The sequence below is a fragment of the Triticum aestivum genome, chromosome 3A, assembly GCF_018294505.1.
Source record: "Triticum aestivum cultivar Chinese Spring chromosome 3A, IWGSC CS RefSeq v2.1, whole genome shotgun sequence".
Taxonomy (NCBI): Eukaryota; Viridiplantae; Streptophyta; class Magnoliopsida; order Poales; family Poaceae; genus Triticum; species Triticum aestivum.
In genome coordinates this window covers 247,144,705-247,156,639 of record NC_057800.1, presented here as the reverse complement: position 1 = coordinate 247,156,639, position 11,935 = coordinate 247,144,705, and the positions used below count along the sequence as shown (strand labels likewise).

General features: G+C 49.7%; 1 protein-coding gene across 1 annotated transcript; it reads right to left on the bottom strand.

Moving 5' to 3' along the window:
• Positions 1 to 5,145: 5,145 nt before the first annotated feature.
• LOC123061118 (chaperone protein dnaJ 72) lies at positions 5,146 to 11,521 on the bottom strand. The gene is made up of 3 exons (XM_044484056.1): positions 10,912 to 11,521; positions 8,419 to 8,488; positions 5,146 to 5,440 (listed from the first exon to the last, which is right to left on the bottom strand). Exons 1-3 carry the CDS (start codon positions 11,331 to 11,333, stop codon positions 5,378 to 5,380), a joined length of 555 nt encoding a protein of 184 aa, XP_044339991.1. The 5' UTR covers positions 11,334 to 11,521; the 3' UTR covers positions 5,146 to 5,377.
• Between the last annotated feature and the right edge of the window lie 414 nt (positions 11,522 to 11,935).

Here is an 11,935-nt window from a genome sequence, read left to right as displayed (position 1 = left end):
ACGATTAGCCGGCAGGGCGGGTGTGGCACCGGCAGCGGCCAGCAGCACACACTCGGCGCCGTGTCCACCGCGCTCGCTGCGCGGCCCACGCCGCAACGCGGTTTCTCCACCCCCATGTCGAATCCCCGCTCTCTCCTCACTTCCTCAACGTCATCGTGAACCCTACCAAAATCATTTAACTTTTCAAAAGAAAAGATTATTGCTCCGCTGGCTCTGGGTACGTCCACCATTCCGCGGCCAGCGCCATCCTGTATGCCGCTCACTCCCTCTATAAACCCCCCGCCGCGCTCTCACTCGGCATCAGTCACCTTCAAACCCAATCCAGGAAGCAAAGCTACTCCCTCTCCCTCCCATGGCCAACAGCTGCGCGAGCCTTGACACCACCTGGTCCCACCTCCCCGCTCCCGCCCCGGCTCCCTGGCCATACGCCGCCTGGTTCTCCCCCGCCGCCGCCGCCTTTGAGAACGACGCGCTCGCCACCGCGCTCGCTCGCGCCTCCGCCTCGCCGTCCTCCCCGACCCCTTCCTCCTCCACGACCACCACCTCCTCCGCGTCCGAGCTGTCCTGCACTCCGTACGACGCGCCCGCGCTGCCCGCCGTAAGCTGCAGGCCAGCCTCGGCGGCGGCGGCGGCGCGGCACTGCACGGGCCGCGTCTCCAAGCGGAAGCCCCGGGTGTCCCGCCGCCCGCAGACCACGTACATCACCGCCGACCCGGCCAACTTCCGTCGCATGGTGCAGGAGATCACCGGCTACGCCCTTCCCGGCGCGGAGAGAGCCTCCGCCGTGCCAGCGCCGCCCCGGGCGGACCCGCTCGCTTTCGTGCTCCCGACGCTGGACACGTCCGCCTGCTTCTTGCTGGACCAGGGCCAGGCGCCCTCGCTGCCGCAGCAGCGTTGGGAGGACAAGACGTCGGGCGGAGCGGCGGCGGCGACAGCAATGCCCGCGATGGCGGACGACTCGTCGCTGCGGCTGATGCAGGAGCTGGAGGCCATGGTGAGCGCGCCGCCCGCCGTGTCCTCCTTCCCGACGTTGGAGAGCTGGGGGATGATCTGAAGTTCTCAAGGATTAGTCTTTTTTCCTTTTCTTATGCTACGTAGCGCTTTTAGTGTCTTGTCGGTCCTCCCGATGTGAGGATCAGATGGGCGGAGGTGGTAAATGATTCCTTTTTGTTGAGATCGTAGTAGTAGGAGTTCTGTAAAGTGGATTAGTGGCGGTCAATGATGATGTTAATCACTTGTAGTCTAATCCAAGTAGTAGTAGTACTGCATTACAATTTACAAAGTGTTGTGCTGGTGTTATGGTCTTAACCGTGCTCTGCCTTTCAGCTACGCACGTAACGTAGATGAGCAGAGATTTGGAGCGTTGCCATCGTGCGCTGCGACGTGAACGGTGGACGAGATTAGAAAGAACAAGAGTTAATTGCTTTTTTTTTGAAGAGTGGGCGACTCCTGCTGGTTGTTTCTGGCTATGCATCTACTCCTATTTTTCTATCTAATACATTGACATGTGGGACCCACATGCAGATGCAGGTATGGAGTGAAAAGTTACCAGCAGACGACGAAAAGTACCCGGAACACAAGTTGTAGAACCGATTTATGTACCCCGGGACATGTGGTTAGCAAATTCAAAATTCACGTAGAATGGATTTATGTCATTTTTTAAGTTTATGTATGAATATGTACATCTAGTGCAAGTTTATATATCAAAAGTGTAATTAACTCTTAGAACAAATAGCTGCATGGTTCTATGGCTGTTTTACAGTCGTAGGATGACGTATTAATGCTATTTGTAGTGTGGCTTTCCTTACCAGACAGACCGGGACACACCACTCTCTCTCTCTCTCTCTCTCTCTCTCTCTCTCTCTCTCTCTCTCTCTCTCTCTCTCTCTCTCTCTCTCTCTCTCTTTTTGACAGAAGAAGGGACACACCACCCTCATGACAGCGCACACCCGCAGGAGTGGCGGTGCCGGGCCATCACAGATTTTATGAAGTTTGTGTAAAACGAACTCGTGGACTCGCCTAGTGGAGACAGAGTCAAGTGACGGCACACTGAGCTTGCGTCTGCGTGCATGATTTTGTTGACAAACAGACAGCAGCTGCGAAACTGCTGCTTCTTTCTTTCTTTGTCAACGACATAGTTTGGACAACCTTGCAGGCACATAAATTTCACTTGACATGACACAAGCTCTCAACAATACAGCATGTCTGATTTAGGGCTTTAAACATAGCTTCAAACACTAGCCTCCGGAAGCCCAGGCTGTTAGAATGGATAGAGGGAGAGAATTGGCCGAATATGATGGATGTATTATTGAGCCTCGGAGGTGAGTATATAACCCAAATATATCTCTAAGGATAAGACACCTCTTCTAAAGATAAAGTAGGACACGGATTACAAATCCTAGACTACCAAACACATAACCCAAATATATCTCTAACACCCCCCTCCCCGCAGTCGTAGCGGTAGCGTTGCGGACAACATGAGCGTCACGAACGGTCAGACTGAAGAGAATAGCAGCCGACGGCTGGCATCCCTCCGCAGTCGTAGCGGGAGCGTCGTGGACGGTGTTGCGTCGCGGGCGCGTTGACTGTAGAGGAAGCCGTCGAGTTGCTCAAGCGAGGTGATAGCCCTTTGTGCCGTTATCGAGGTAGCCGAGAGCGTGGGTGGTGTAGCCGTGGTCGAGGTAGCCATGCGAAGAATGCCGTGGTCAATGTCGAGTCGGGGTGGCCGGTGTCGAGGAAGTCATCATGGAGCCACGGGCGCAAGGAGGCACCGAGTTAGTCATGGGCGAAGTGGTGTTGAAGTAGTGGTGCGCCGGGAAGAAGATGGTGTTGACGAAGCGTTGCGCCGAGTTTGCCAGACCCCGGGACACGTCGTAGACAAAGGCACACGTCGGTGTTGCCAACACCGGGCATGCGTAGACGAACGAAGACGAAGTTGACGAAGCGCCGCACCAGGCTTGCCAGGCCCGGGGACACGTCGTGGACAAAGGCACAGATCGGTGGTGCCAGCATCGGGCATGCGTAGACAAGGGACCTGCACGAGCTATACGCCATGTCAAGGAGTCGCAGGGGTCAGCAGAGAAGGAGACTCGACGACGGTTGCGGCGCCAATCGGCGTGGGGCCGATGTCACCAATGGTGGTCGGAATGGTCGAGGAAGATGACGGCATGGTCGAGGAAGATGACAGCGACGCTGCGACGAGCTGGTGCTGGACGAAGACGAAGGGGGTGGACTGACGGCGTGGCTCGGGTGAGCGAGCGGTAGCGGTGCCGAGGAAGTAGAGCGGTGGCAGGGGCTTGAGGACGCGCCGACGGCGACGACTAAGTTAGGAGCACGGCGACGGTGCTCGAAGTAGGCGAGGAGAACCCAACAGCGTGACGAAGACCGGCGTGGGACGGTGGTGTTCCCACGCCGATGAAGGCGGCACGGCGTATACCACGGGAAGTCGACGTGCGATGACGGCGGAGTGGACTGCAGGCCACGACGCTAAGGCCCGAAGGGGCGACGCAACGGCGGCGGGCAAGTCGGGGCGACGACGGGAAGACCTTGGGGCGGCGGTGTGGACTGCGTGCCGCGACGCTACGTCCCGAAGGGGCGGCGTTGCGGGGGAGCGCGGGTCGGTGCAACCGCGGGGACGACCTCGGAGCGGTGTCAGGGAACCGTGTATCACGGCACTACACCCCGAAGGGACGGCGCAGCGACGACACACGAGTAGATGCAGCCGTGAGGAGAACCACGAGGCGGCGGTGCTGCGGCCCGACGGGGCGACGCAACAGTAGACCGCTGCTCGATCGGTGGAGGGGCGCGCTGAACTCGGGGACGATCTTCACGGGACATGCGGAGGCGCGCGCAACCGACTTACAGGTCGGTCGCCCGACGTAGATGAGGTGAATCGCGACGACGGGCGGGTGATCAATCCGATCGCGCGCGAGGTTGGAGACGTCGCTCGGTGGAGGCGGAGTGCGGGATGAAGCCGGCAACGACGGGCGGCGTGGGATGACACGCGGACGACTGCGTCAGCGGCGACGCGCGGGCGGCCAACGCAACAGCGTCACCCGAGCAGCCAGGCCCGAAGCGGCGAACGCAACGTCGTGTGGAGGCAGGTTGTACATACGGGACGGAGGCGGGAGGTGATGCAGGAATCTCGGTCGAAGCAGGGCGGCGACGGCTGACGTAGAGCGATGGGCGGGCAGACGCGCGAACGACAACCGTGACGGGCCGCCGTGTCGTGCAAGGCCGTCGGGTCAGAGAAGAGGCGAAGTGGTCGCGTCGGTGTCGGAGTAGAGGGGCGGGTGGGCGGCGGCGGGCGACGCAAAACGCTCGTAGATCGAAAAACCAAAAAGAAAACGCCGATCAAGACAACCGGCGAGAAAGAAAATTCCGGAGCAAGGGCTCGAGAAAAGACTCTCTAGGGCAGCCGGTCAACACTACAGATGAACCCTAGGTACGGGTGGCGTGGCCCCAGCGACGGACATGGAGGCCGACTGCCCAGGGGCGGCACGCGGGGCAAAAAAGATGGGCTTCGGCTAGGGTTTGAATCGGTTAGACTGATACCATATTACTCCCTCCGTCTAGGTGTGTAAGTCATTTTAGACTGTGCACCGCGACCAAGGCGGAGTGAAAAACGAGAGAATTTAATATTTTTTTGCTAATCGATAGCATTGCATGCAATGAACTAACCACTGTATGTCATATTTGTTATTCTTAAGTCATTAAAAGCATGCACGACCCACGTCTCTTATTGATTGATGTCATGAAACAAGAAACGACGAGGGAGTTAATGTACCATGTCTAAGTGTTTTGAGATTATTTAATTTTCGTAAGATGACTTATACACCTAGACGGAGGAAGTAGAAAGAATAGAGGAAGAGAATTGGGAAATATGATCGAGGAAGTAGAAAGAATAGAGGAAGAGAATTGGGAAATATGATGGATGTCTTATTGAACCATGATGACGAGTATATATTGAGTACAAGACTTAAGGGCAAGACACCTCTCCTAAAAATAAGGTAGGAGACGGATTACAAATCCTAGACTACCAAACACATGCAACCCAAATATATCTCTAATACAGGCCAGCCTTCGTACCCACCAAAATGTCTGTACCATTACAATACACAATGCGATTACTTGCAGATTCCGAGGAAACAAAGCATGATTAGAGGAGGTTAAAAGACAACTTGTTTGAATCTTTGCACTGGAAGAACCTTAGGCATAGATGCACATTACAATCATCCACAGCTACGCTGATCAGGTAATCAGTCGTCACTTTGTCACAAATATTATTCCGACTGTACAGAAGGATCTGAACAACAATATGCACACTCGTTTGTCTATGTACCAGTGTACCACAATTTGATGGAACCTATCTACTTCTCTACCTATTCCCCTTTCCCCCTTTTACCTTCTCAATCGACTCCATTGCTTCTTCAAATGATTTCTGCATGGCAAATAGACAAAACACGACTTCATGTCACTAGTAGTAAGTAGTAATCGTTTTTTTCTACAACACCAGTACTACTACTAGTAAGTAGTAATAGCAAGAATAAGATTAAGTACTAGTCATATGCTGATGATGCCTGACACAATATTTATATAATTATAATAATCCTCCTCTTTGTTTCTCACTCACCCTACCCAGCATAACTAAGCTGCCCGAGGGGTTTCTTATCACCTCTACACATGAAATTACACACCTAACAAAACTGACGGGAGTAGCTAGGCGTTGCAACCTCTAAATCTAAGTATACCACCCTGACGTACAGGAAAAAAGGTGTAAGAGATATAAAGTACTATGACAGAAAAGTTGTAATCAGAGTCAAAATAAGACACATTTTTACTATCTTATATAAGCAAGAAAAGAAAGTGTGTGAGCTCATTATAGCCGCTACTGCTAAGCATGCCAATAAGATTTGGTGTACATATATGTGTAGAACATTTAAACTCAATATATGGTTTAGTGAACGCAAATTCCTCAAGTAAACAAGAATAATCATTTCTACAAACTGTTAAAAATATCGAACGATATTTAAGGTAATCGGCCAGTTAATCCTGAATCCGTAGGTCAAGGATGCGATAACACCTTATCCATCCAGCGGATTAATCGGCTGTCAGGCCGATTTATTCCACTGGGCCGGTTAACTGAATAGAGGGAGAGAGAAATTTGGGCTCCAACATTTTGGACCATTCCCTCCTTTACCCCCAAACTGGGTGTTTTATAGGTCAGGCCCTTCTCACTCTCCCCTCCCCTCCCGTAGTAACCCTCATTGGAGGAGGCTACGAGCAGCCGGCGTCATCCGCCGGAGGTGCCTGCACTCCTCAAGGATCCAGGCACCAAGCCTCTTCCTCCCGCTCGAGCCCGCCGACCCTCCCCCTCCCCGAGACCAGCAGCACAGCAGACGAGCTTGCCTCCCTTCTTCTTCCTGCTCCAGGTCGCCGCCCCCTCCCCAAGCAGTCTGTGCTATATGCTGATCTGCTTTGTGCTATGCTATATGTTGCTCCTGCTCTGTGTTATATGCTGTTGCTGCTGCCGCTGCCGCTTATTGGCTCTCCATTATTGATGCTGCTGCTGCATTATTGCTATATGTAGCTAAGATAACAACAACAACAACAACAACAAAGCCTTTAGTCCCAAACAAGTGGGGTAGGCTAGAGGTGAAACCCATAAGATCTCGCAACCAACTCATGGTTCTCGCACATGGATATCAAGCTTCCACGCACACGTCCATGGCTAGTTCTTTGTCCATACTCCAATCCTTCATATCCCTCTTTACGGACTCCTCCCATGTAAAGTTCGGTCTACCCCGACCTCTCTTGACATTATCGGCACGCTTTAGCCGTCCGCTATGCACTGGCGCTTCTGGAGGCCTGCGCTGAATATGCCAAAACCATCTCATACGATGTTGGACAAGCTTCTCTTCAATCGGCGCTACCCCAACTCTATCTCGTATATCATCATTCCGGACTCGGTCCTTCCTTGTGTGGCCACACATCCATCTCAACATGCGCATCTCCGCCACACCTAACTGTTGAACATGTCGCCTTTTAGTCGGCCAACACTCAGCACCATACAACAGTGCGGGTCGAACCGCCGTCCTATAGGACTTGCCTTTTAGCTTTCGTGGCACTCTTGTCACAGAGAATGCCAGAAGCTTGGCGCCACTTCATCCATCCGGCTTTGATTCGATGATTCACGTCTTCATCGATATCCCCATCCTTCTGCAGCATAGACCCTAAATATCTAAAGGTGTCTTTTTGAGGCATCACCTTCCCATCAAGGCTAACCTCCTCCTCGTGCCTAGTAGTACTGAAACCGCACCTCATGTACTCGGTTTTAGTTCTACTAAGCCTAAAACCTTTGGATTCCAAGATTTGTCTCCATAGCTCTAACTTCCTATTGACCCCCGTCCGTCTATCATCGACTAGCACCACATCATCCGCAAAGAGCATACACACCATGGGATATCTCCTTGTATATCCCTTGTGATCTCATCCATCACCAGAGCAAAAAGATAAGGGCTCAAAGCTGACCCTGGTGCAGTCCTATTTTAATCAGGAAGTCATCGGTGTCGCCATCACTTGTTCGAACACTTGTCACAACATTATCATACATGTCCTTGATGAGGGTAATGTACTTTGCTGGGACTTTGTGTTTCTCCAAGGCCCACCACATGACATTCCGCGGTATCTTATCGTAGGCCTTCTCTAAGTCAATGAACAGCATATGCAGGCCCTAATTAACCTACCAATGAATGGGTTACCGATAAATTCAGTTAATAGGCCGATTCACCAATTAATCCCTACTCCTCACCTGACCGAGCAGCTACAAATGACCAAGGGGTTAGTTTAATTACATCTGAAAATTGAAAACTCTCAAAAACTGATGTTCATTTTCTTACCAATTCGAAATACAACTTTGAAAAACATGAAGCTGTTCCATAGTTTCCAAAGGGTGGTTCATCATTGGAAGGTACAAGAAAATCCAAACTGAAGCATTCTAACTACCAACTGGGAAAAAGAAAAGGGCATCTCCATCATATTCCGCACTTAACCTGAACTTATCAGTGAATTGCAATCTTTCTAGCTTAATGAACAAACTGGACGCATTACAGTGATGGTCACAATCAGATAAGGAGAAGGTATCACATGGACAACGTTAAAAGGATTAAGTTTCACCATTTGATGTTTTGTACCACCTTTTCCCTTCTAACAATTCTAATAAACTGCATATTATAAGCTTCACCCAGCTTTTGTCACTCAACAACCAAATCAACTTGCTCTTGACGGAAATAAATTCAAAAGAACAAGGGTTAAATCGTTAAACCAAAGGAACTCATGTGGATACTGAGAAAAGAAATAAATGAGAATGAAAGTTACTCTAGATAAAGCACTAGAAGTTCACCGGCTATATACACTTACCCCAGAGTTATTCATGTTCCAGAGTTCCAGAATACTTCCATCAAGAAAAGCTGCACCAGAAAGCAATACACTGCAGTGCAGAATTATCATCATCAGCCATTGAACTCAACCGCTATCATAATAAAAATAATGGGAGGCCATTCGGACTAGAACATTTGATATTACTACATAAAACACTAAAGGGAATCACATGAGTTTGCAATGTTAAGCATATGGATCTCCTGGTAGCACACGCCGTGACCGATCAAAATTTAGCACCCTCTAGGACATTCTCTCAGCCGTCTGGGATGAGTTACGTTGACATGTGCACGTAACATCTACTTCCTCTGTTCTTTGGCTGGCCACTGAATGTGGTCGAGTCTTCGAGTGAATTTCCCATCAGAGTATAAGTGCATCAAACTGTTTAATGTCACTCAGGTTATTCTGTTTGAGTGATCTAGTGTTATTAATACCTGCTATTACTTTCTAGTACATGTATGTCTATTCTATCATGATTAATAGTTTATTTGCCTGGACATCAGTTTCATGTTGCCTTGTGTGGAGCTATCTTGTTCTTCCCATACTAGCACGATCAACAATACTTTGTATGCTTTGCGCTCTCCTGCCTACACTTAATCAGTTGGTTAGTGGGTTAATTTATCTCTTGGGTACTGACTTGCAATTCAATTAAATGTAATTCAGTTATTACTTCATATTGCATGTATTTTTCAGAGACACTCCAAACATCACTAGAGAATAACTTGTCATTGTGACATCGTCAGCTTTAGCACTTCAAACATCACTAGAGAATAACATGTCATTGTGACTAATCTTCATATTTAAGGACTGAATACTGAAAACATTAAAGATGGCAGTCTAAGTACGTTAGTATCACTTACCCTAGAACTTGTGGTGGGTTATACTACAGGTGACACCTGATGGCTTGCCAGCAGGAGGTGGATCTTGAGGTAGCAAACAAAACTGCTGTGTGTATGATCTTTTCGGAGCAGCTCTATGACATACAAATTTATCGTGGAGCTACGGGGTGTGTTAGACCACCAATTCGTGGTTTCAGAATCAGGGTGCTAGATCTAGGTGGTCGAACAATACCACAACAACAAGACAGTTGATAATGAGTCAGTGATAAGGCAGTCCCACGATCCTACAACAATAGTGGATAAGATGGCTCAATCCGATGTTCAAGACAACTCCAAGTTTGTTGTAGGGGCATAATTCCTAAAATCTCCATCATGGAGAAGTTTTGCCATCGCACTTAATCAGAAATGAGAGGGCATGAAGTTTGATGACTCGACTGCTCACCAGGATGTGGAGGAGAGACGTGGCTTGTGTCACACATGACAGGGCATCAAAATCCAATCTAGTAAGCAACAAACTCTAAGGTGCCACCTGCTTTAAGTGCAGTGAGGTAGGCCAAAAGGCCAAGATATGTATGCCACGACAGGGAAGGCGGGAAGAATGGCTCGCAAGGGTAGAACTCTAGGTGTGGTTGTCGGTGAATCTAGTACCTCACTGTATGATTATTCATTATACCCTTGTTCTACTTATAGGTTATAGCATGTCGATTGTCAATCCATTGATTGGTTGGTTCATACAAGAGCCGAAACTCATGCATGTGCCAACAGTTCTTCCTTTCTTGATAGGAAACAGCTCAGGTCTGCTGCTTTTGGAGTAGGGAAGGTCGACTTGAAGCTTGCTTTGGAAAAAACTATCACTCTGGGGAATTTGCTGCACCTGCGTTCGTTAAAGAAGGCTATGTCCAATGTTGAGATGGCTTTAAATTGGTTTTCAGTCCAATAAACTCATTATTTTCAAATCTGGTTCATTTATTGGAAAAAAACTGTGTGCAGAGGCTTGTTCCATGTTAGTTTGTTCAATTCCTCGGATAGATTTGTTAACAACACTCACGCTCACATTGTTCCATGTTAGTTTGACATTTAAGCCCCTCACTACTAGTCTACTAAGCATTGATTTTAGCACCAATCTGTGTCATCTAACCCATGATCATCATAGGATTTGTGAGCCGACTTCACCGACTCATCATCAACCACCATTCCACCAAGAGTAGCCATATATCATGTCAATTTTAATTTCACATTTATGAATTAGAAGTACTCTGTCAACAGCCAAAACAGTTATGAAGTAAGAATGCCATTGCATGAGGTGGAACAGGTATTGAAGTTCAAAATATATGACGAAATTTCTTTGGAAAAACGTCTGATTCTGTTTTTTGGAACTGATTGCCAGCTCCAAGCGCATCCACATTTGACCGAACAGCAGTGATAACAAATATTCAAGTACTTGTGGTAACCCAATTTGGAGGTTTGGTTCTGTTTAATTTCTTACACCAAGATATCCATAAACCACTGTGTAACAATCATGCAATGGTATTGGACTCTCTCTTGAAAGTTGAAAACCTAACAAAATTAGTGCAAGAGCCCTCTGCGCGGCGCCATAGGAACTCAAGAAAGAAAAGTATCGATGCCAATTTGGTACCTGGAGAAGCCGAGATTGAGAAGGAACCTTCGCCGAGTCATCGCCTTCAGCAACAAGCCCCAATCGTATCCCACCGATGCGCCTCCGCCTCCCGGAGGCGGCCGCCGCCAAGAACTTTCTCTGTGCCCGTAGCCGTAGCCGTGCGAACCCGAGGAGGAGGCCCAGGTGGAGGAGGATGTGCGGACATAGGAGGAAGAGCGGAGACGGAGGTCGTACTCGGCCCTCCTTTGGTCGTCGGAGAGGACGTGGTAGGCGTCGGAGGCCTGGCGGAAGCGCGCCGCGGCTTCGGCTCGGGCACCGGCGTCGCCGGATTGAGCGTGGCGGTCGGGGTGGTCGCGCAGGGCGCGGCGGCGGAAGGCGGCCTTGACCTCGGCCTTGGTAGCGTCGGGCCGCACCCCAAGCGTACCGTAGTGGTCGCCCATGGCGCGCAGAGGGTTTCGCCTCCCTGCAGAATGGATCGCGAGCAAGCACGACGAGGAATCGAGGAGGAAGGCGACGACGACCGCATCGTGGCCGCTCTTACCGCCGCCCGTTCTTCCAGAGCTATTAGACTGATGGCCGGGCCGGGCCGGTCTAGCTTATTTGACTAGCCCACTGATACATGATTACCGGTCATAAATTTAGAATAATCTTGTCTAAAAAAATAGAACAATCGATTCTCAGCACTCAAAAAAGAATAATTGATTCTCAAACAAAATTTAGAATAATTGCTTTAGGATTAACTGAAAAAAGATTTTAGTATTGTGATTAGAACACCTGATCATATGCAAATAAGGGGTGGCACTAATCAGACTTTTGGAGATTCCTCATGACCATGGCCTTCTTGTGGTGTGGAGGTGGTTGATGAAGTGGTAGCAGACACGTCGTAATTGTGGAGGAAGCCCATGGACGCCGACACTGACCATGGAGGTGGCCACCGATGTTCTTGGATCCCTGCAGCGTCCTTGTATGATTGGTGGTTGGGAGTGTTAGGGTTTTCCCCGTACGTGTATTATCTCTCTCGCAGCAAAGATTTCAAGCTCTT